Source organism: Ips typographus, linkage group LG16, assembly GCF_016097725.1.
Source record: "Ips typographus isolate SLU linkage group LG16, UJ_Ityp_2.0, whole genome shotgun sequence".
Classification (NCBI taxonomy): Eukaryota; Metazoa; Arthropoda; class Insecta; order Coleoptera; family Curculionidae; genus Ips; species Ips typographus.
This window is the reverse complement of record NC_138437.1, coordinates 3,898,869-3,925,758: the sequence shown is the minus strand read 5'-3', so window position 1 is coordinate 3,925,758 and position 26,890 is coordinate 3,898,869. Positions and strand designations below refer to the sequence as shown.

Genomic DNA, 26,890 nt, shown 5'->3' with positions numbered 1-26,890 from the left:
ATACACGTGACTAATTTTAAGGTTAAAATAGCATCCTTAACGTCACATGACAATTTTTAATCCTCAAATTTAATTTTAAAGTTTACGTGATTCTTATAAGATTAAAAATGGAATTCATAATATCACGTGACAGTTTAAAATGGCAAAATGTTATTTGAAGGGTCATGTGACCCGTTACAGTGCAAATAGTAATGATTAATTAGTTAATTTGAGTGTCAAAATATTATTTGAAGGGTCACATGACCGTTTTTCTGAACTGATTTGATATTTGAATTCTGAACTGATATTTTCCAAGTCACGTGACTCTTTTTGAGGTGCAAATCGTTACGTGATTATTTTCAATCATCAAATTTAATTTAAAAGGTCACGTGACACTTTTTTTAACGTCAAAACGGATCCTGAAGGTTACGTGACCGTTTTAAATGTCAAAATATTATTTTAAGAGTCACGTGATGGTTTTTTAGTTTAAACTGCTATTTTTAAAATCACGTAACTCTTTTTTAACGTCAAAACCGAATTCTGTAGGACACATTACAGTTTTTCACTTTTAAACTGAGTTTTTACGTTCAGACTTATATTTTGATAGTCGCGTGACTTTTTTCATTATCAAATTTATTTTTAACAGTCACCTGACCGTTTTTTAGATTTTGAACTAATACACGTGATTATTTTTAAGGTTAAAATAGCATCCTTAACGTCACATGACAATTTTTAATCCTCAAATTTAATTTTAAAGTTCACGTGATTCTTTTAAGATTAAAAATGGAGTTTATAATGTCACGTGACAGTTTGAAATGTCAAAATATTATTTGAAGCGTTACGTGACCCGTTACAGTGCAAATAGTAATGATAAATCACCACATTTATTTTTAAAGGTGACATAACTGTTTTTCAGTTTAAATTAATATTTTTTAAAGTCACGTAACTCTTTTTACAGAGAAAAATGACTACGTGACAATTGTCACTCATCAATTTTTTTTAAAAAGGTCTAGGGAACTTTTTAACGTCAAAACGGAATTTTAAAAGTCATGCGACTGTTTTAAATGGTTAAATCGTATTTGAGAGGCCACGTAACCTTTTTTGAGTTTTAAACACTAAATCACGTGACCATTTTTAAGGTTAAAATAGCATCCTTATCGTTACTTGACAGTTTTTACGTTTAGACTGATATTTCTAAAGTCACGTGACACTTTTTAAGGTGCAAATGACTATTTTAAGATTTAAAAAAGAATTAATAATGTATTAAGTATATAATTTAGCACCCGGCAATGAATTAGTTAAATCCAGCACTGACTGGATCTTGTTTGTAATCCAATTGATATACTGGAAGGAACGTTTTGTTTGTTGGTTATCAGACCCTATAATCACTCTGATGAGCCATAATATGCCGAAACGCTTAGTGAATTGGCATTGATTACCAATAAACAAAACTTTCTATATTACTTTCACCTGATTTATAGTAACTTTCAGAATTTCTACTAAATTTTCTGGTATTTTCAAAGCTCATTTTTGTATCATTTGTAAACTATCAAAAAAAGTTGCAAATAAATCAAAGTTAGGAATCTCGGGCAAATCGAAAGAATGTTTTCTGGTATTTCCTAAGGAATAATCTCCAGAATAGGATATCAGGCGAAAAATGTGCAAGATAGGTAGCATCAAAAGCATAACTGGAATATCCGAAATATTATATCAAATAGCGTTTGTGTGATGTTATAAAACAACACCCACGCATAAACGTGTAATATCACTTTTAGAAGGCCTTTATATATTGTAAAAATGTTCAATTTAACGGATTTTGTTTCCTCAAAATGTCGTCTACAACGTTCGCATCAAACTAAAGTTGAGATTCGCGAACAAAAATGAAAAATACAAGCTCCGAATACGTGAGCAATATTTTACTGATAAATAGGACTGTATTCCTACGTTTCAAAAGTGCGAATATAAATATACCGGGCATTTATATTTATGGGTTACCGAGACAGTTTTTGGTCCGATATTTGTAGAGTTGCATATTTGAAAACTGCTTTCTTCATATTAAAACAGATTTTTTTTGCTTTACATTTCAGGAATGGTAAAAAGAGCTATATCATTCGTCGGGATCGAAGATGGCAGCCTTAAATAGACACCGTTCCCTTCAGCTCCCCGATATGACAGCGACGCAAGCATTCTTCCTTTTTTGCACTCTATTGCAGCCCATTTTAGCCCAAGGTAAATCTCATAAATGTTTCCTCTACATATTGAGAATGATTTCGTCTTGATATTGTCTTCGGGGTCCCAATAAAAAATCGAGCCGAATAAAGGCACCATGTTGAAATTATTACTCGTTGACCAAAAACTATGATCTGTTTTAATATACGGGACCCGGTCGTATTTTTTTTTCATGGGGAGTTTTATGCATTTAGGACATATTAAATTTTTATTAAAGAAGCTAGTTGTGTGCCTAAGGGCAATTAGCTGAGGTTTTTCTTAAAATTAAAGCGTGTCCACGTTCACCTCTAATAATATAACCCAACGAGCTGGCTTATATGAAGTTTATTAGATGAACGTTGTTTTAATCTATTGATTTAGTCGTGCGGAACTTCCTGCTAATACAGTTAGGTTAGGAGGCTTTCTGTCAATATTATCAAAGAGTTTGGTAATTAAATATCATATTTCTTAAGCTGAGGGTAATTGTCATAGAAGATATCTAATGTAATAGATCTCCTATTTCTACCCTCATACTACTACACAATGGAATTTTCGACAGAAATCTGTAAAAAGTGAATAATGGAAAGATAAGCTTTCTCGGCGGATTGTGATGAAAAGAATCCTTTGTCCAAAGCTGCTTACTTTCGATTATATTAAAAACATACAGATCAGATTTGATCCTTTCATTAATACATACGTTTTTCTTTTGTCGAGGATGATTTATTATGTTCAAATAATTTCTTACCGAAAAGCAACACTTGTTGAAATCGATACGAGACTCGGATTGTTAATCAAAAACCGTCGATCTTCGGAAAATAGGATTTAACGGAGCATCTTAAACTCTTAATATATAGAGGAAGTTCTCAAGTTACTTTAATCTCACTATAATAGTGGAATAAGTACATAAATTCATTTCTAAATAATTTGACAAGGGACAGATAAACTTTGAGATTATGTAAGTTTAATTTGTCTTTAGACGTTTTGGATTTAGTCCTCCTGCGGGCTTGAGGAAATTATTGAGGTTCTCTACAAAATAAATAAGCGGAATAGTTGGTTGCATCTCTCTTGATTAATAGTTCTTAAAAGAAAATTTTACTAGCTGTTGGTATATTAAATTTTAAAATGCCTTTAAAAATCTGGAATGCCGTTGTATGACATAATTAGTACAGGAAAGCGGGAACAGCCGAAACTATGAAACTTTTTTTTGCCGTATAAATCCCGTAAAATTTACTCAGGCTCTAGGGTAATATTTCAGGAATTTACTGTTGGCCCTGGAAAATATGTCATCAGACGCCGATATTTTATTAATATAAAGCGTTCCAAGCTTAATTAAATTTCATTTACTTAAATCGAAGACCCGTTAAAATAGTTGCGGCCGACTAATATATTGAAGACGGACTGCGAAGGGTCCAGTTCGACCGTTTAATATACTCCCGTCACATAATCATTCACTAGTATTTCAAAGGGTCAAATATCTGAGAGTGCAAATTAATACTAAACCTTGATAAATTCTACTGAAATTTGTGCTTTTTGGTGGTAGGGATACCAATTAATCAGCGGATGATGGTTTAGCAAAGAAATAAAAAAAAATAATAACAAGGGAAATAAAAAAAAACTTAAATACACAAATAAAAAAAAACGAAATACTTTTTGGCATTCGGACATAAATTCAAATTTTTAAGTAAAAGTTTTGTCACGCATTCAGCTGGACTCGAACTAACATCACCTCAAGGTAGAGGTTGTTAGTTCGAGTCCAGCTGAATGCTGAACAAATGTTTTATCCGCTTTGTAATATATGTTTGAATGCCAAAAATTATTTCCTATCATACAAAAATCACAAAAGCCGAAAAAACCAATGTCGGGCGTGAAATAATGAATTTATTACGATGATGTCATATAATGATATGGTTCATATTAGCAGTTTAATAGATAGAGATAGATAACTCAAAATAAATGACACAAAGTTAAATTTGGAAACTAACTTAAATTTCGTGTCTTTCGTAAAAATGTTATTTCATATTCATTTGTCGTTATTTTGTTGACTTTTTGGGCATAATGAATATTTTTATTAAATTTTACTAGAACATAATTGCCTTTTTCAGAAATTTCATTTTTAAATTGATCTTCAATGTCGGAATAATCAAAAGTCTCACTCACACTCACAGTCAGAATAATGATTATCTATGTCAGATTCAGATGAATCGCTTTGATATCTTTTGTTGATAGATTTAGTTTTTTTTTTCGCATTTCCGGCATTTGTTGCTGTGATTGTTTTTCTAACTTTTCTAAGTTAAATTCTATAAGAGCTTCATTTTCAGAGTTTTCAGTGATAACAGTGCTTTTTGACTTTGCTCTTGTTTTCTTGGTACTATTATTTTTCCTACTGCCAGCTTTAGGAAATCCTTATCTTTAATCTATATAAAATAACATTTACCTTAGTTCCAAAATGTCTAATTTCTATTAAAAATTTGATTTTAATAAATTTTCACCATAATTCAAGAATAATGCAGCAAATTCTAACTAAACTAGATACTAAAATTTACTTGTTTCTGTAAATTTTAGTTTTTTAGTTTATTGCACATCAGTGAAATCAGGACAAATTGTAGTACTAAAATAGAAACGTAGAAATGTTGCACTTCAAAAAGTTTAATTATTAAAAAATGTATTATTTAAGATAAATTTATTCTTTAAATAATTTCTATGTAGAAATTACAGAATTAACCAATAGTAGCGTGTGTTTGCACGGTTTCTATGGAAATTATCTTGTGTAAGTGAAAGTATTGACACTTAAAGGAATTAAAGTTGTCATGACAAAGTATGTCAATTACTTTAAATTAGCTCATCAATAATAAAAACATATTTTCTGTTATTTCCGCGAAATTGAAATTGAAAAAATTTACAACAAAATTTAACGAGCTCTGTATCTCCTGTTGCACCTTGTATATCTTGAGTTTCAGTAACCTGTTTAAGCATTAACTGAGTGGATTACTTACATACGCACTCGTAAATGGTTGGTTGGTGTTTTATTAAGCGAGGTAATTGGAGAGTTATCTATGAACACCACGCTAAGCAAGAACTGAAGCCGATCTAATTATATGAAATAGGAAGAGGAGATAGTGTTCATTTATCAATGCTAGTGTGAGAAACCGTAAGGGGATTTAAGAATTTTTATATTTCCCTCTCAAAGACACACACAATATTTCAGAATTTTATGAACGCCCTGCTTGGCGTTTTCCGGGGCTAATACATTAAAATCTGACACGAAATGGCATGCTTCAACGCTCACCCTACGCAAACAAGCATCAAGTAGCACCATTTCTGCTACGCTCGCAAAACTAAAATTTCTACCTCCTTATTTTCGTTATAACTTTCATGTATGTGTATGTTAATCTGTGAAGGGTCATAAACCAAGCTGTTTTTAAGGTATTATTAATAGAGTGTGCCAAGTGTCTCTATTATTTTTTCAGCTTTTAACATAATTCTCAAAGAATAGAGGCAGCACTCAACTCGAGAAGCTGAAAATCTGCAATGAATTTGGATCTCGCTCGTGGGGAAACCATAAGGGTTCGAGTAGCTCTAACCCGGTTTTACAATAATACAAAAGGCAAAGTACGCCTGTTCTGTTGACAATTTAAGACACGTCCTAAACGTAGGATAATTTGTCTCGCCTTATCATAAAAATAGCGTGCCTTTAAACCCCATAAAATGTCACTTTGTTAGAGCGGTTAAAAGTAAAAGAGAATTTAAATTCCACTGGCAGACGAAAAAACATTTGTCCACCGAGTTGGAAATCTTCAATAAATCAAAACTGAATAATTTTCCAGACAATTAAAAGGCAAAGCAAATTCGGTGAGAATTTTTGCATTTATATGCGGCAGCCCTCAAGCGTTCTGTCATTTTTGTAAACTAATAATTAAAAGTTGCAAAGTATCTTTTGTGAAACGCTTTGTGTATCGAGTTTTAAAAGTTTACAGATTCATAACAAAAAGCAGATTGTACAAAACCGGCTCCCGTATAATTAATCAAAGCAAAATTTTCATTAATTATAAAAAGTTTATTAGCTTCGAATTTATGTAATTAGGCTTAAGCCCAAACTTTTTGAAATAACCATTTCGCTCACAATTTTTTCATTTGTAGAGGTGGTTGTAGTGGGTTTTTTTTATCAACGGTTCTGCTTTATTTTAAGCCATCCTCAGGGCTCTAACATAACACATAATACTACAGACCTTTATAAAATATCGTAACTCTATATTATAACTCTATTTAAACGTTATATTATAGAGTTTTCATTTTAAGTTTGGATGAAAAATTTAACCTGTCTTATGAAGTAGACAGTAGCTTATCAGAAATTTAATGGTAGAGCAATCAAGAGAAACAAATCAACACAATTACTAATTTTATCTTTCGGAGCAGCAATAAACGTAGGAACGGCTCAATTTATAAACAACAACAATTGATACATTTCAGGAAAACAAAATTATTTATGAAACAAAACAATGTATTGTACTGTACAAATACACACAAAAAATTCAAAATAAATTTAATAAACTTGTTGAAAAACATAAAAACTCACACTCAATGACCAGTTGTCCAAATTTTTAAAAACAAATAATGGTATCTTTCTACCTGAGATAAATAAACAAAAGTCTATTAGTTTTGTGGGCTCCTACCTTTGTAACTTATCTAAGTGGATCTTTGAAATAATTGTCGATAACCCCTTTGTAAAAGACGATCATTATGTGAGAAACTCTTTCGAGTTTGCTTTAATCTTCCTTGATGTCGTTTCTGTTGGGGGTGGTAGCCCCCAACACGACAAGAAATGATAACAACTTTTTTAACTTCAACAACACCTACTAACAGTAGTATGGGCAGATATTGTACTTTTTGAACTTCAAAACAATTGCTTAAAAAAATTTAAGTTCCAAATCCCACTTTTTAAAAGATACGTGGATGATATTTTAACCGTAGTAATAAATACGTTAAAAAGTTTCCACCACAAATTTCAGTTTACAATTGAATTTAATTATGACAAATAATATGTTTTTGAGATGAGAAAAATGACAAATCTGAAAATATTATTATTTGGACAATACGTAATTTAATGACAATTGTCAAAAGAACTGTCATAAATCTCAGAAACACGTCGTTTCGAAAACTGTAAGAGAACTATGTTAAATTGTAATTCTTGCAAATTCTAGAAAAAATTTTGACATTAGTCACAGATGGTTTTTGGGGGATAGTTTAGCTAGGCAGTCACGTGACTACTATCAAAATAACTGTCATAAATCTCAGAAAATCCTTTTCTAAACCCTGACTAATTTTTGCAACTTTTGAGCACAGTTTGACAGTCAGGAAAGAAAAATGCTTGTCAAACTCACTTGGAGTGAGAGAATGACAGTTTTAAGCACATTTTTGGAATCCTAATTAAATTTCATATCTAATAACCTGAAAAACACTACAAAATTTGATACAGTCAGAAAGAAAAGCGGTGTCAAAGTTTGAACTGCCAAAAAGACAGTTTGAAAGGGCAGTCAGTGATAAAATCGCCCGTAAAACCCACTTGGAGTGAGAAAATGACCTTTCTATGCACATTTATAGAATCCTCATTAAATTTTTTATCCAGTAACGTGAAAAAACACTACAAAATTTGCTACAGTCAGGGAGAAAAGTAGTGTCAAAGTTTGAACTGCCAGAAACACAGTTCAAAAAGACAGCCAGGGACAAAATCGCTTGTAAAACCCACTTAGAGTGAGAAAATGACTGTTTTAAGCAGATTTTTGGAATGTTCATTAAATTTCCTATCTAATAAACTAAAAAGACATTACAAAATTTGGTACAGTCAGAAAGAAAAGCGGTGTCAAAGTTTGAACTGCCAGAAATACAGTTTGAAAGGACAGTCAGGAACAAAATTGCCTGTGAAACTCACTTGGAGTGAGAAAATCACCTTTCTATGCACATTTATAGAATCTTCATTAAATTTTCTAGCCAGTAACGTGAAAAAACACTACAAAATTTGGTACAGTCAGGGAGAAAAGTGGTGTCAAAGTTTGAACTGCCAGAAACACAGTTCAAAAAGACAGCCAGGGACAAAATCGCTTGTAAAACCCACTTAGAGTGAGAAAATGACTGTTTTAAGCAGATTTTTGGAATGTTCATTAAATTTTCTATCCAATAAACTAAAAAGACACTAAAAAATTTGGTACAGTCAGAAAGAAAAGCGGTATCAAAGTTTGAACTGCCAGAAATACAGTTTGAAAGGACAGTCAGTGATAAAATCGCCCGTAAAACCCACTTGGAGTGAGAAAATGACTGTTATAAGCACATTTTTGGAATTCTCATTAAATTTCCTATCTAATAAACTAAAAAGACACTACAAAATTTTGTACAGTCACGGAGAAAGGCTGTCCCAAAATTTGAACAGCCAGAAACACAGTTTGAAAGGACAGTCAGAATTGCCTGTAAAATCTACTTGGAGTGAGAAAATGACTTTCTAGCATACTTATGGAATTCTCATTAAATTTCCTGTCCAATAGACTGAAAAAACAGAACAAAATGTGGTACAGTCAGAAAGAAAAGCGGTGTCAAAGTTTGATCTGCCAGAAACACAGTTTGAAAAAACAGTCAGGGACAAAATCGCCTGTAAAACCCACTTAGAGTGAGAACATGACTGTTTTAAACACATTTTTGGAATCCTCATTAAATTTCCTATCCAATTACATGAAAATACCCTACAAAAATTGGTACAGTCAAGGAGCAAAGCGGTGACAAAGTTTGAACTGGCAGAAACACAGTATTTGTAATTTACCAGTAATGTAATTTACCCTTGGCTATGAGGAAACATTAAAAAAAAATAATTATCAGCCATATGATTGTTTAAATCAATAGCCAGATGGCGCAAATCTTAAATCTTCGCTCTTTTCTTAATTGTAGCTATTTTTCTATAAAGACATACAAAAAATTGACAACGGAAATACCAATTCTTGGTAAAATTGTTCTTTTTTGTTTCATGTCTTTAACCATGTTCGTAATTTGCTTTTTTTAGTCCCAATAATATAGTTTCAGTTTTACATGTTTTGTTTCTTTCTTCTTATTCCAGTTTTATAAAGAGAAAAACCTTTAAATTTACATTGTCTGGAGTGTTTAGCACTTATCTTTATTGTCACGTCCTGGGGATGGCTTAAATCAAAGCCGAAACATAGGCATAATAAGGAAACAGTTGTTTCTGTTATTTCACCTAATGACCGAAAATACACAATCCTTTAAAACATTTTTACTTAATGCATACTTTTTTATCAGACATCCCTATCTAGAACTGATACTCGGGAATAATTTCTCTTGAACCTAAATAGGTCACCTTAAAATCGAAAGGATCATTTATAAGGAATTAGGCTAGACTTAGAATGATATGGCGGCCACTGCCTTTAATAATCGTTGGATAGTTGAGACCGTCTCCATAGCTGTGGTCTCGACCAAAGCTCTGGCTAATCCTAGATTAGCGATGTTGGCGTAACTACAATACTAATTTGTTGATTCTGCTACAACGACGTTGAGTTATTGCTGGAAGCTCCCACATATGCCAGTAATGCATAGTTAACAATATTGAGCATTGAATCAGTCTAGTGTCGAGAAATACGGCTCCCATGTTTGCTGAGCTATGTTTTACAGTATTTTGTTTAAACGCCACCGATGTCCACTTTATTTATGACTCTGTTCAAGTCGCTTAATGAGATTATCGATTATTTATTTGCCTTAGTTCACTTCAGGTTTGAACACTGATAAAAATTGCCCGGTTTAACAACCACCAGTTAACAGATAATGGAATAACGTTACCCAATCAATATGAATAAAAATTAAAAATTGATTGTTGCTTTTGTAATTGTTGGAAAACACTGGTTTTGCATTTAAAGTTATTTATTTGTTCTTTAATGTTCGTCCATCGTCATAGGCGCTAAATTGATTTTCAATTGTCTGTCTCTATTTGTATTATTATCAATTTAATCACAATGGAAACAAATTGCTTTTTTTATAAAACCGTCAATTTTTATTATTTTGTGAGGGAAATTCTCAATTTTCATTAGTCGTTACTTAATGTCACGTATTTTGTATTGTTTGCAGTGTTATTGTTTGATAATGTGTTTTTTATCTAATAGTACACTTATCTGGATATTCTTAATGAAATCACGTATCAACAAAAAGGATTTAAAGCCTAAAGATTCAAAGTTAAACAGGTTCATCTAGAAACACTTTTTGATATTTATGGGTAATAAACATTAAGCTACTGTTAGTGTTTTTTTATCATGCATTAGCGTATAAAATTGAAGGCATCTGAAAAATTATGCAAAAAAAATGTACAGATCAGCTTTTCTTAAGAAATTACATGTGCTACTGTTCAAAATGGTGGACAAGCATGCCAAATTCCATCTGAGTATACATATAAAACATTTTTTGTTTGGGGCACATATTCATGCTCAACTATAGTAACTTTAACTTTTACTCTTTATGTACTTTCCACCTCTTAAGTATTCTACAACCGACGATTAACTTTTACAGTTGTTAAGTTCTAAGGCTGTTCCAAAGTGGCCAAAGCTTAAAGGCCAAAGAGTGGAATTTTTGATATTAACAACAAATGTTCCTGTGTCGAGTCAATGTTACTTTTAAATTAAAAATTCAAATGTGATGTATACAGGATGAGTCTGGGAAACGACTCTTCTAAACAAGAAGGTTTTATTTTCAAAAATCTTTCATGTAAAAATTTTAATACATATGCAACATTAACAGTTGCATCCAATTGTGTTCCATTCTTCGTATATCGTCTACCCATCGCGTCGGTGGTCTGCCCTGACTTCTTCACGGTCCTTCTTCTAGTCTTTTGGTTCATCTATCATCGTTGAGTCTTGCTAAATGGCCTGCAACATTGAGATTTGCTCTATGATACCCTCTATCCCCGTTCTTCTTCAAATTTCCATGTTCTTTACGTGGTCTGTATGCTTAATTCCTAATATTGATCTTAACATTTTTCTCTGTGATATCCTTAGCTATTGTTGCTTTTAGTAAGCGTTAGTGTTTCTCATTCGTATGTTATAACTGGAAACACACATTCAGTATACCTTTCTCGTAAAGCTCATAGGGATTTCTCTATTACATACGTTCTTCAATTTGCCATATGCAGCACAGCCTAAAACAATTATTTTTTGTATCTTTGGTGTCTGATTGTCATTGTCTCTAGTGATTTTCACTTCGTGACCAAGCTATAGATATTGTGTAACTTCAGCTATGATATTGTTTTCTAATTTCCCAAACAACACAACGAAGTCCAATGGACATCCATATGAAGTCCTTCTATGGAAATCATTAACATCCATTGGATGTCCATTTAGGTCCAGATGAAGTTCATTGGACGTCCAATGGACTATACATTTTCCAATGCCAAAGGACGTTGGTAGTCCGTTATCGTATGTGGATTCCGGTATAGTCATCCATTCCGTCATTAGCCCCTAAATTGATGGTTTCTTGACGTTGTGACAAAATCTTCTTTGGCATCATCAGAGTTATCCACTCTCTTGATTTTTTTTTGAGAGAGTTTTCCGAAACGTTAGGAAACCATTACTCTTCATCAGGGACGGATCAATACAACCTGGATCAAAAATAGTGCATTGAACGTCATGCATACTATGAACAGCTACGCACTAACTAGTCTTTCATCATACAGATTCACAAATGTTATTTTCAAACAATTTTCAATAGGGAAGATGTTTTTATTAGTGCTTCTGTTATTGTTTTATTTAGATCATTGATGTCTGCTGTCTCTGTGCTTTCTAGTGCTGTTGTTACATCTTTTCGAACTTTGTTGGGTTCTGAATCCTGCCTTTTCCTTTCGGTTTTGGTTTTTTCATCATTCGCGCCTTTTCCTTCTTTACGTTTATATTTACTAAAGCTCTCACCATCCTGTGATCACTGCCGATAGATAGTTGGTTCAGCACTATGAAGTTGCTGACAATTCTGATGTGTTAAGGCATCTTTGAAATAAATGTCTCCAGGGATATTTCGCGGTCCTGGGGCTCTCCCATTTTTTAATGTTTTACACACTTCCTTAACCTCTGTTATGGTTATTCTTATCGAGGATCCGTGTATGACTATGTTTGGGTTTTTGTTTCTGTCATCTTTAAATTGTGGTCTATATCTTCAGTAAGCATCCTTTCAAAGTACTGATTCCATTCTTCGGGGATATTGGTGAGATTACTTCCTTTGTCCGTTCTGTTTTCATGTTACTCAGGTGTCCCCAGCTTCATGTCCTTTCCCATTGACCATTCTGCTTTTCGCTTAACCTTCTTCGTACTCTCGCTTGTGCTTCTTTGTATCTCAGTTTGTCGTCTATGTTTTTTGAGCTTAGATATTTGTGGTATTTTTTCCGTTTTTTTTCAATTTCGTATTCGATCTCGTCATCCCACCAATATGGTTTTCGGTGTTTTCCGCTCTTCTTTTGATGACCTAGCACCTCCTCTGCGGCAGAATGTATACATGTCTTAATATATTTGTATTCTTCTTCGATGTTAGTGAATTCTATCTGCTGTATCTTCTGGTCCAGTCGGGTGTTATATAATATTTGTGTTAAATCTTGGTGGTGTTTCCTCTTTTGTTGTTTCTTCTTCTCGGTGGATATTGCCTAGTTTTTCTTTTGGTTTAGTCATTGCCGTTATTCTTCCTTTCACTAGGTAGTGGTCACTTCCACATGATGCACCTCTTTGTACCCTTATCTCAAGGAATTTTAATGTTTGAATCCATGTATAGGTATTTATATATTTCTCGGTGTTGGAACTGGTCGTTCAGTATTAGGCGTCTTCCATTATCGTTAACAGTTTCATTAACAGACTTGATCTTGATTTTCCTTTTTTCCTGTTCTACAGTTTCCTATTTCCTCAAAAAATGAGTCTTTATTATGAACTGATTCGTCATCATTTACATCATATATCCCCAATATTGTAGTATTCCTTCCCAATATTTTCAGATTCATCCTTCTCATTATTTCATTTATCGGTTGCCATGTGGTGATGTATTTTCGCCACTTTCTGTGTACCACGATGGATACCCCCTGTTCCGCTCTGCATTCCTTCGCTCTGCAACGTGAAACAAATTGTGTTTAATAGATATTTGAGTGTAATTGTTTCCCCAAAATTTGATTTAAATTAAGTTAAATGAAAGTTTTAACAAACAAACTCTAAAACACAATAGCGTAAAGCAGTAAATCGTCTTTCTTGGAAAGCATTTTATAGTGAACTGGTTCGATATTGAGCGAACTGGTTGTGTAGCTAATTGGTTGTTTAAAAACAAAAGGGTTGAACTTTAAATACAATCTGTTTTGATTAAAGAGGTAAAAAAGTTGAAACCTGGTTTATAAAATCAATTTCGGGACGAAGACTGGAGATTTTCGCGAGTTTTATACATATGCATCGAACAATAAAACTGTGTTTCACAGCCTCGAAGAAGTTAACTCGATTCGGTTCGCCCGAACAGCGGTTTTGATTGTACATTTTAGTGCCCTTTATTTGTTTAATTCCGCAGTTAGATATTTGTCTAGCGATTCGAGTTAATTCAAAAACAGCTATTATCTGAGCTTTGTAGCTTCTGCGCCGAACGTTGAAGTTTAATGATGCGAAACAATGACATAGTTTTCGTTTATTAAGATCCGTTACACCGCTTGTTCAAAAGGGGTTACTAAATTTCCGTGAGTGTCTTAATCCGACACTAAATTGAGTCGGGATTTAGTTTCGGCTACTGACTGAAATATCGTTTTGCTGTCCCCCCTTCATCATTACCTACCTTGACTTAGGTCGTCTAAATAACGTTATCAAATTTGTTGCAGAAGCGATCAATATACACGGAATGTTTATTTCGATAAATATACTACTAGACTTATTTGGCGCACGTTGAGCTTGACAAATTGTTAGTCGTGTACGCGGGAAATGGAATTCTTGTTGAGAAAGTGATTTCATATCGAAGCCACTTCCTTTTCCAATTTTCCCTTAATTGGTGGGTCGATTAAAAAATTCCCTTCTTGAACTAGTATTGTCACCTGGATAGGTTAAACGGTCAAATTCCTAGCACCCAAAAAATGCACAATTATCGTAAACGGGCGAGAAATTCGCAAATTTAATCAAATAGCGCTCCCGCTAAGTGTAACCCATCTCCACTAACCAAATTAAAATTCTCCACTGTGCACTAAAGGCAACTTTACATTGCAGCCGACCTTTCTTTATTCTAGATCTAGCTTAGTTCCCTTCAAGGGCCGGGATGTTTAAACTTCATAAAAGCATATTCTGTTTTTCGTTTCGTTCTTTAAATATTCTTTGTGTTTTTTAAGCCAGCACGCTTTAACCACTACAAAGGCTGAAAGAGTGTTTGGGAGTTTACTGAGTTGGTATTTTGAACGACATTCAAATCCACAACAGGTGGAATTTAGTTGTTGTATACAACAATAATTGTTTAAACGCATTAGTCTGAACAATTATTAATTCGTTACTAATACGATTGCGTAGATGCCAATAATGCGGTAAATTATCGAAATGCATCGTAAATTGTGGCAGTGGAAAAGTAACCTTTAATTCGTTAAATATAGTCTGACTGGGGAATTATTTTCGCCCCAGAAGAGAATTTGTTGAAATAGAACGTAAACTAAGAAATTTCGGGATTTCTATTAATTCAGCTTAGAATTACACAGAAGTTTGTGCAAGATTTTCATCTTGAGCAACACTGACTTCGGTTATCTTATTTTGTCTCGCTTTAAATTAAGTTTACTCCTTAGTTACACCATTGCTTTTGTTGTCTAGACGTGTTTACTTATATCACATGACATAATCGCAGACAATCCTTAGTTAGAAGTTACGGTTATATTAATAATCCACCACCCTACAACAGTTTGATCATTAAACAAAGTATAGTCAAGCCAAACCACCGTGTAATTTGTCTGTTATTCTTGGCAATTAATAAATTTGCGAATTGCTGTATCATCGAACTTTCCACTGTCAGTGATAAACGATCTGCTAAAAACAATTATTTGCCCCGGCTGATTTTTTCCTGTATACTACGGAAATCTGATTTGGAGTTTCCGCGATGACTTTACATTCTGGTTAAACTATAACATTATACGAGTAAACCCGGACTGGTTCGTAATGTAACTATACTTTTCTTAAGCGAAATTTAACTGGTTATGTGTCCGTATTTTCGACAAAGTTGTAATTCCCAAAACGACCTCTCGTCTCCCAAACATCTATAAATGCCAGGTTTAAAATTATAATCCTGGCGATAAAACAAGTCGAGCCCAAAATCAGGCCCTTGCAGTTAGCTTTTAATTTCCTCTTTAGTGGGGAATTAAGCCGCTTAATAAATAAATATGTTTATTCGGATAAGTGTTAGGTCGGTTAACTTTTTAAAAGCTCCCACTTCGTTCCTCGATAGATGCAAATCACCGAATGCTGATCAGTAACCTAACATCAAATTTCAGCTAGTTTTCTAAGTGTATTAATATATGACCTAATTGTCACCATTTACTGATTTTTTAGTCGAAAGAAATTACATATGAAAAATGGTTCTCCAAAGGTTTTTTTAAATTTTAACGAGCCATATCGAATTTATTAGCAATTGAAGTTTAATCGCAAGTTTCAGTCTAAGTAATTAAGTGTGGTGTAACGTCACGAGGCACGTTTCAGTTCGTTCAGTGATTGCGGTGTTGTCCTACTGAGTATTGCTTGTCTTATTTTTTTGTTGGTTGATACGTAATGAAACGATTTAGGACATATTTGCCATTAAACAAAGACATGTTTTTCATATAAAATATGTAGATATATCAAATTTTAAACCTAGCCTAATACAAAATTTCTTTAAAAATAAAATACTAGTATTTTGGTTCAAACAAAGATCATTTCGTGATTTATTATAGTCAAACATGTCTCTTGCAATTTCAACTTTTGCAACTGTCTAACTTTAATTTAAAAAAAATTCAAAATTTAAACTACATTTTCAAAGTCACGTGACTTTGTCAGGTGTCGACTAGCCTTTACAATGTTACAAGCAAAAAAATTGGATTATCAAAGTCACCTGACATGTCTCTTACAATTTCAACTTTTACACCTGCCTAAATTTAATTTACCATATTTTTAACGTTCAAAGTAAATTTTACCAGTCACGTGTCTGATTTTGTCAGGTGTCAACTAGCCTTGACAGTGATACAAGCCTAGAATTGCATTATCATCAGAACGTGACGTGTATTTTGCTATTTCAGCTTACAATTATCTAAATTTGATTTAAAAAATGTTGACAGATCAAAATATTTTTTAAGGTCACGTGACTGTTTTGACAGGTGTCAACTGGGAGTGACTTTACAGTGTTGCTAGGTCAAAAATTAAATTATCGAAGTCACCTGACATGTCTCTTACAATTTCAACTTTTACAACTGCCCAAATCTAATTTACCATATTTTTAACGTTTAAAATACATTTTACCAGTCACGTGTCTGATTTTGTCAGGTGTCGACTAGCATTTACAATGTTACAAGCTTAAAAATTAGATTATCATAGTCACCTGATATGTCTCTTTTCAACTTTTACAACGGCCTAAATTTAATTTACCATATTTTTAACGTTTAAAGTACATTTTACAAGTCACGTGACTGATTTTGACAGCTGTTAACTAGCCTTTACTGTGTTGTAAGTTCAGAATTGCATTATTAAAGAATGATCATGTGACAACTGTCAGATGAGGCACTCTTTGTGAAAATAAATTTTATCTAAACTGTAACTCTGAACCATAACTCGCACTGGATAAGTTTTGTATTGCGATTCATTTAGGTACACCCTGTATGTGTTGTTTTAAGGTATTCTAGTCAGTGACACTACCTTGCTTATTACTCTTACTTTGACAGTTACTGGATGAATCTTTCATTAGTACACAGGAAGATTATTATTTTTTGACCAACCTGTATAGTGTCTTTACTACTGATTATGGTGTTAATAGTCTCTCCGGAGTATAGTTTCTGGAATTGACAACTAGTAAAACATAGGGCAATTTCTACATACCATTAATTTATTATCTTCTCAATTACACTATTGCATTTTACACAGGGAGATAAATGATAGTTTATCTAAAATATTTTCAAAATAGTTATACAGGAAAAAAATACTAGAACTCGCTTGTTTTAAATGAAACATCATGAAAACCGTTTCTTTATCTATTTCATGTATTTTTAGGATTTACATAAATGTAGATCGATGCCAGTGATAATAATTAATAAAAAGATAATTTTTTCTTTCTTTTTATCCATAAAGCCTTTGAACTTTTTTGTACTGCTTCATAGAAAACTCATTTTTACCGTAAATTTTTGCACTTTAACGTTTTCGGACCCTAATCGTTGAGAAATTTAATTCCCGATTTGACTTTGACGTTAACGTTTGTTGGACTAAATAATTTTCTTTCTCAGATCTGTTCCTTTTTAATTCCCCCTCGTTCGTTATTTCTTTTTTTTATACTATCATTGATTTGCAAATTTGCTGTCAGCACTTTTTTAAACAGTCTACACGTTGATGATTAGTACACTTTCAACCAAAAATAAATTTAGTACAATTTTCCTCTTGATTAATGACAGAAGTACAAAAAAACAAAACTTTTAGAGTGATAAGGGACGTGAGTTTTCTAATAATGTAACCATTTGGTAAATGGAACCCTGTGAGTAGTTTAACTTTGGAGTTATGAATTTACGACTTCGTAGTCAGAATCACACACTGCAATATTATAATAGAGGAAAATCGTGACTGAACTCGCCTATTAAGGTAATTAGCTAGAATTGTTTAGTGCGTTAGCTGTAGTTCAAGCGTGGCATAATATAAGAGCTCTTCTTTATACTCTAAGTGGAAATTAGCAGTAACAGGTCATGATGCCATATTTAATGCGTATCATGACTGCATCCGCTTCATCAATTACAAGCATTACAGTCAACTAATATCGTAATTTGCTGTCGGCGAAACAGCATATGGAACGTGTGTAAATAGAACTAGAATAATATTTGTTCCTCAAATACTCTCTTGCGCTATAAAGGCTAAATCTATTGTATTCAGATTTATCATAATCTACTGTATTCCATATATAGTAAATCAAGCTAAACTTTTACATTACGTAAGCAGTAAAAACTGATTTTCAAAATTAATTTTGTCTACAGGTTTTTCAGCCGGTACAGAAGCGATCCTAAACTTACGCACACATTTAAACTGTTTCCTCTGAAACTCAAAATTGTTCGATGGGGCTGTGAAAAGTTTTATAATAAAACCAATATAATTAACATTTTCCTAACTTGGCGGCCATCACATCTATTATAAATGGATTTTAATAATAGAGTGAAAAGTTTGCAAAACGACCCTTTAACCTCTACCGTGTAGTCGAAAAGCTTTTAATTATTTTATTTACTCTTCCTAACCTCTTTAATTACAGGTTCTAACTTTATATGAACACTCGTACTACTTGTAATTAGTTTATCCACTATTGAAAGTTATATAATCTACTTATTTACTTAAGTTTGAAAAGTAAATATAATAGTTTTATTTAATCTAGTTTGTGGAAAATCACGAGTTGCTAATAATTTCTCGTTAGTGTAGATTAGATTTAAATAACGTTACTTGACCTGAAGCTATGGAAGTAGGCTATTAAAGCCTATAAAAGGTAAAAGACCCTGTTTTACCATTCTAGTTGGGTAAAATGGTGATTGAATATAAATAAAAAAGATATAAAATATTTCTTTCCCTGGCTTATTATTACATTTGATCTTTATTTTCCTTTTTCACTCATTATGGTTTCATTTACTACTAAGTTCAGTTTCCCCTTGTTATTATGCTAATGGTTCAGTACAGATGCTTTACCTCTTTGTTTGTATTGCAAGACAAGACAAGAATTGACCAAGCTAGACCAAATTTCTTGATTACATATACAGGGTGATTCTAAAGTTGGTGCTTTCCTTTCACCTGCGAATAGGGCTTCAAAAAATAAGGTTTTTTCCTTTGACGATTTTTCGAAATATGAACAATAACGAAGATACAGGGTGTCAAAGTTTTACAAATTATAATATATTTTGGGAATAGCCGGTGGTTCAAATAAGCTTCATTTGAGGTATGAAAATGTCACTTTTACTCCCTAGGAAGTGAAAGTAGTTTTCCTCCATATAGTTTTTTTCCACAGTATTTAAATGCTGTTTTTTTTCATAAAACATAACATTACTAAGAGTAAAATGCTTTTTGCACCCTCGAACTTTGAAAGAGCAAAAGTTGGACTTTCTTTCCTTGTTGCGCAAATAACTATTGTTTCAAGTCAGGGTTAATATAGATTTAGGAAACCACTGACAAGTTACGTTAGGTTTTTTAAATTATTGCAGACTAGTTGTGGAACCACTTTGTATCAAACAGTTTTTGAGGTTCCTATGTTTTTTTGGGAAAAAAGGCAATTTTGTGATAAAATAAAGTTAATCTTATCTTGTCTAATATCTAACACAAACGGTAAAAGAAAGTTTGTCAACAAAAAATACAAATCCCCATTTATTAGGTCATATTTCCTTGCACCAGTCGTGAATAAGGAAGTTCGATATATTTACAATATAAAAGCCCTGAATAGTAAATACGTTTTCCGTTCCTTGGGAACGAATTTAACTAGCAAACTTCGAAATTTAATCAAATAAAAGAAACTTTGAAAAATGATTTAACATTCATTTAAAATTGTACTTTCTGGGTCGCGAAAGTTAAAAGAGCTGCCGGATCTGGGAAACGAGATGGAAAAAATATTTAGTAGAGTAACACTATAATAGACCAGTGTGTAATCTATCTGCTTAGCGGCAAAGCCTCTTTTAGTTTTGCGTTCTGTGACAATGCAGGATTTATCTTTTTAAACTTGTTTAAATATGTTTTTTAAAAAAGAGGGTTTGCACGTAAATGGTTGGCATGTGCAATAAACATTCCTTTTATGAAGTTAATCATCAAAGGTAACGAAGGTAAAAAAACTTATTTGGAATGTTTCAAGAGACTACCGCAGGGGAGCTGGAATTTCCATGCGGTAATATAAACTCACGTGTAAGGCATTTAAGCAACGCACCATAGCAAATTTGTCGTTTAACATGTGCACCGGCATAACTTTAAGCCTGGTTCGAAACATGGCATTTTACCAGTTAACACTTAATTGATAACATTTATACTGTAGCTTTGGTGAGATTGGTACAGCTTTAGCTTTAACCAGATTTTCCCTAACCAACCTATCGATATTCGAGTTTAGTTTCGAACGAATATAATATGAAAATGAACTATTTTTGGGATTAAATACATGAATTATTAGTGGAACAAGTTGGAATTGCTGGTGTTGATGAACGCATACAAATATTCCCTTTATTTTTGGTTTTAGGTGTATTTGGTGTTAACGCGATAATTATATTGATTTTCTAGTGCAGAATTAACATACCTTAAGATGTTGGACTAAGTTCATATCTTTTTCATGGACCACGTACACATCGTATAAAACTCGATCCAATTCTTGATTCAATCTTGTCTATAACCTATGGTATCGAATTTATTATTCAATCCGATCTGGGAATCATCATTCCTATAAATTAGGTGAGTGAGTGAGTGAGTGAGTGTGTGACGCGGGGGGCTCCAATGCTGTCCCAGTATGCGCATAAGCGCTTAAGAGAAGGCAGGACAGCTCATAAGGACATGTCCCGAAGTTTCTTCATCTTCTAAGCTTCTCCTACATTCGAGATCCTCAGCAACACCCATCAAAGACTAATGTCGTCTAAGGTGACAATGACCGGTCAATAAGCCTGTTACCGTTCTTAAATTTCTTCTGTCGGAAATTATTTATCTTTATAAATTATTATCTGAAAAGCCGTTTGACCTACGAGACTAAAACTTTGTAAGCTTATTATTGGCTCTAATGGAAAGTTGAAACGCCTGAGAAGAGTCTATTAGGGGTGAATCGTTATTATATACAATTCATTATTAGAGTTGTCAATTTAAAAGTTTTCTCTTCGTTTTTTATGGAATATTTATTGGTAAAGAGTTCATGTCCCACTTTGATTGTCTCTAGCCACCTTGTATAGTTTTATTCATAAGGTTGCTTTAAAAATTATGTAACAGATAATATTGGATGTACACCCAACTGAAAAAGCTGCTGTCATAACTTAATTCGAGCTTGAGCACTGTAATGTTGTCTTTTTCGGATAAATCAATATTTCTTGTGACATGGGACGCTAATTGGAAAACACTCAAAAAGTCCCGAGATATTAACCTAAATAACACTTCCTTGTTAAAACAAAAACCAAAACAAATTATTGGTCAATTGGGGACTACTTGAAAATTTCACTTTTTTGCACGCACTTCTTTCACACCCTGTATAAGGCAGTTAGAGTGCATTAAAGCAAAAGTTTTTCAAGTCAGTAAAAAGCCAATTAACCAAGCCCATTGACAGTCCAAACCGCATTAAAATATGTTGATTCCAAAAGACCCCTCATGTCCCTGGGCAACAGCATTGGCTGTCCCAGTATGCGCGTAAGAGAAGGCAGGACAGCTCATAAGGACATGTCCCGAAGTTTCTTCATCTTCTAAGCTTCTCCTACATTCGGGATCCTCAGCAACACCCATCAAAGACTAATATCGTCTAAGGTGACAATGACCGGTCAATAAGCTTGTCACTGTTCTTAAATTGCTTCTGTCGAGTCTCAGTAGTTGTTTAGTTTTCATAGCACTTAACCAAATCTGTATTTCTAACGGTTTTCAAGATTCCCATAGTGGTATTCCTTATTTTGGACACACTCTATTAATAACCTGTTTCATAATTAATGATTAGAAGTCAATATTTTAAACAAAAACGCCTAAATACTCACAATTTTCGACTGCAATAACCAAATATCTTCAATGTAAAAAATAAGCTAAATGTGATCTTTGCTATTAACTGAACTCGATTTTTAAATTTTCTTGATTAGCATATACAAGGTGGGATCATTCAAGACTAAACCAGAAGTAAAAAGCACATTTTTTCCATTTAAAAGATTTGAGAATTGAAATACAAAAAAAGTTATCCGGGCTTTTGTATTTCAGTTTTGACCGGTCGTGAAAGCCTTCATAGTCTGATTTGAGAATTGTTGTCATTTCAGACCGAATTGGTTGGAAAAATAGGATTGGACTGAATTACTCTATCGGATCAAATTTTTGAATCTTACGTGTATACATCGATCATTTTCAAATGGATAGAGCTTTATCCGATTCAAGAATCCGATCGAAAGTTAAGATGTGTACGTGGTCATGGATATTCCGAGTTTTGGAGGTATCGGAGGTTCATCAGCTTGAGAGAACAGATTTTCATGAAACTCTAGCGACGATATTCATGTATCTAGAATTATATGTTATAGCTCTAAACTTTCTTGCCACTGACAGCTTCCAGCGTAGAGAGAAACAACGGATAATTCAAATCTTTCGCGTGTGTAGGAAACTTCCAACTTAACGTGTTTCGAGTTATCTCAACTTGGCGGAACTAAAAAAAAACCGTCCAGATTTATGTAACATTTCATACGACTAGGTGCGAAGGGAAACAATAGTCGAAGAGAACAATCGTGTCCTTTCTACGCGTACGTGTGGTTAAAATTAAACCGCAAACCTATCTGTCTTTCCAAACACTCATCACACCCTCATATTCGACACCCTTCATTCGCCTTTGCACGTCATTCAAAGCACGACGCGTCATTTTTGGTACAATAAATCTGGAAATCATTCGACTGAAGGGTTCGTGAAAAGCACCAGTTATGTCCCGTTAAAAGTTCGATATGCCACAACAAAATTCCAAATGCGCTATTTTGTAATTGCGAAAATTCGGCCCGTTTATCTGTCCCTACTTTTCAAAACACTGGTTACGCGCCTTTTATTTGTTCCGTAATTAAAAACTGACTACGTTTCCTGTGTAACTGTTATAAGAATTGTTTGATTTCTCTACTGTCAAACATTACAAACACTCTCTATGGGCATAAAGATGGCCACGTCGGCACAATGGGCGGCTTTTGTAACGTCGAAACAAATAAACTGAGGATCCCTATTCGCAATTGACAAAATTCGGAATAGTTGTGTTTTCGCGATAACAGTATTCGTCGTTTGACCTTTTTGAGAGGGTCGTGATTTTTGGAAGTATTTTCCAGACACAAATCATTTCTTAAGATTTTGTTAAGCTAAAAAAGCTATACAGGAAAACAGTGAGAAAATGAATACTACATCCACAAGAAAATTTAAAACGTCAACCGGGACAGTGATTTTTTTTGGGTAATTTTTAAATTAAAAAACGAATCAACAGATTTTAATGGGGTTTGGACTGTCATTTTTACTGACTTAAAAAACGTTTGCTTTAATGCACTCTAACTGCCTTATACAGGGTGTGAAAGAAGTGCGTGCAAAAAAGTGAAATTTTCAAATAGTCCCCAATTGACCAATAATTTGTTTGGGCGTTTTTGAGTGTTTTCCAATTAGCGTCCCATGTCACAAAAAATATTGATTTATCCGAAAAAGACCACATTACAGTGCTCAAGCTCGAATTAAGTTATGGCAGCAGCTTTTTCAGTTGGGTGTACATCCAATATTATCTGTTACATAATTTTTAAAGCAACCCCATGAATAAAACTATACAGGGTATAGTAATAAATATTCCATAAAAAAAGAAGAGAAAACTTTTAAATTGACAACTGTGATAATGAATTGTATATAATAACGATTCACCCCTAATAGACCCTTCTCAGGCGTTTCAACTTTCCATTAGAGCCAATAATAAGCTTACAAAGTTTTAGTCTCGTAGGTCAAACGGCTTTTGAGATAATAATTTCCTCCCAAAATTGTTGAGGTATTCGTAGATTTTTAACTCAACTTATGGTATATAATACTTTGTAAGCTCATTTTTAAAATGCATTTTTTAATTAAGTGCTTTTTAAAAGTTAAAGTTCAGTATTTGTTTTCAAATATCTTTTGTTAACTTGTACTTACATTGACAATCTTATATTACTTGTATTACATTCATTTACCAAATATTTGATTTAATTTTTTGCTGTGAACTAAAAGCACTTTCTTCATACTTTAAGAGAAGTGGAAACTTGTTATTATTACAACTCAGCTGCCTAAACAGATACCCTGTCATCGATCGCTCTTCTCATTCCTTTTAACCCTTATACTTTCTCTGTCCCAGTTTGGCACTGAAGACGAAACTAATCATACTGGGCCAAATTTATTATCAATTGTTTCAGTTTCGCTACATAAGAATTCTCCTTAATCCAGTTGCGGATCTTGGAACGACCTAATTTTTCGGAGCTTCTATTAAAACTTGTTGACAGTTATAATAAATGTATCATATCGAAAAATATTTCCCATTTTTTATCCGTTCATTTACACAGAAGCGCTGAACAATATTTGAATTTTTATTAATAATAAATATCAGCCGCACTCAACGTATGCATAAATTATTATCGAGTTTTTAATGAATACATTTTTCATGTTGGAAATTTTAATATTTGCACTTTTAGGAACAAACTACAGTGTCACTCTCTCTGTGTGCCCCTGTTATTTGACTCTAATGCTCCATTCACTCGTTTAGATTTAGTTTTATAGGTGAGGATTTGCAATTGGATTCTATTACCGGGTAGTTAAAAAAAAAACACAGAAGAGATGGTTACATGAAGTTATAGCTTGAATCGTTTGGCCGCTAGAGGGCTTCAAAATTGAACAATGTTAATTGTTCAATTTTCATGCACTGCTTCGTTTGAACCTCAATAACTCCCTTATAACTGACACCTATTTAACTGACAAGAAATCGACTTTTATATGGCGATGGATAGCTATGAAATGGACTTTCTAAAATATTCAGACACTTTATCTTCTAGGTTTGATGGTTTCTCCGCTAGAGTTAATTTCTGTTCAATTTTCATTTACTGTTTTGGTTAAAACTGAATAACTCCCTTATTTTATTGGAAAAGTATGGACTTTTATATGTCGATGGATAGCCAATAAAATCGCCTTTCTAAAGATATGATTATATATGATGATAGCTTGAACAGTATGTAAATTCAATATGGCCATTCAAAATAAAATAAAAATGAATTTATACTTCTTTTCGACTATTTAAGGTTCAGGAAATCCATTGTAACTGTCAGTTTGAAGTTAACTTTCACTGAATCAAAGAAAATCCAAAATGGCAGATATCGTTTTTTTAACCGGTCTTAACATCAATCTCAATCTCAATTTGATCAACAATAACTCGGTGATTTGAAGAGTTAGAAACCTGTGGCCCCAAATACCCTTTTTTGACTTCCCTGTATAGTGCCAAAAAAGTTTCCAAGAAAACAGTACAAAATGGCACCAAGTGACATTGACAGTAAATTTCTAGAACTTGATCCACTTTGATCAACAATAACTCAGTTATTTCAAGAGCTACAGGGTGGTACTTCTTAAGGATTTGTATCTTCTTTTGGTGCTTAAAACAAAATGGCGCTAAGAGTGACATTGACAATAAATTCCAAGCTACAGGGTGGTTCTTCTTAAGGATTTGTATCTTCTTTTGGTGCTTAAAACAAAATGGCGCTAAGAGTGACATTGAAAATAAATTCCAAGAACTTGATCCAATTTGATCATCGATAACTCGGTTATTTGAAGGACTACAGGGTGTTTTTGTTAAACGATTTGTATCTTCTTTTGAGTACCTTGTATAGTGCAAAAAAGTTTCTCAGGAAAACTGTGCTAAAAACAAAACTGCGTTCAAAGTGTCAGTGGCTGAAACTTTCTACAACTTGATCCAGTTTGATCAACAATAATTAGGTTATCTGGAAAACTACAGGGTGGTTTTTTTACCGATCTAAAGCCTATTTTTACCACCCTGTACAGTTCAAAAAAGTTTCCCAGAAAGCTAAGAGCTAAGAACTGAATGGCCTTAAAAGTGACTTTGACAACTAACTTTTGATTAACTTTGATCAACGATAACTCGATTATTTGAAGAGCTACAGAGTGGTTCTTTTTACCGATTTGTAGCTCCAAGTATCCTTATTTGACCACCCTGTATAGTGCCCAAAAAGTTTCCCAAGAAAGGGTGCTTAAAACAAAATGGCGCTAAAAGTGACATTGATAGTAAATTTCTAGAACTTGATCCAATTTGATCAACGATAACTCGATTATTTGAAGGGCTACAGAGTGTTTTTTTTTACCGATTTGTATCTTCTTTTGGCGACCTTGTATAGTGCCAAAAAATGTTATCGGGAAAACTGTGCTAAAAAATTGCATTCAAAGTGTCAGTGGCAGAAAATGTCTACAACTTGATCCACTTTGATCAACAATATCTAGGTTATCTGAATAGCTACAGTATGGTTGTTTTTACCGATCTGAAGCCTGTTTTTACCACCCTGTACAGTCCAAAAAAGCACTCTTTTCTGGGAAAAAACTTCTAATTTGAAGAACGTTAACTCGGTTATTTTAAAGTCCACAGGGTGGTTCTTTTTACCGATTTGTAGCCCCTGTAGGGCTACCAGGCTGTTTTGGACTTTTTTGAATAACTTTTAAGGCTCATTTTCTCTAAGGTTAATTTAGCAGGTTATGGGATGCTTTAGGCTAACTACTCGATTCATCTAATTTTTCTTCTTCTTTTTAAGTTATTTAGTGAGTTTTGCAGGCCATTT

At 33.3% G+C, this 26,890-nt stretch overlaps 1 protein-coding gene across 1 annotated transcript in view; it reads left to right on the top strand.

Annotated features, from left to right (window-relative positions):
• The window catches only part of LOC145738858 (lachesin-like), a 90,055-nt gene that overhangs the window by 41,167 nt on the left and 21,998 nt on the right, over window positions 1-26,890 (top strand). The window contains exon 2 of the mRNA XM_081993980.1: window positions 2,067-2,208. Coding sequence (XP_081850106.1) covers window positions 2,106-2,208 — 103 coding nt within the window. The 5' untranslated portion in view covers window positions 2,067-2,105. The remainder of the gene's footprint in view (window positions 1-2,066; window positions 2,209-26,890) is intronic.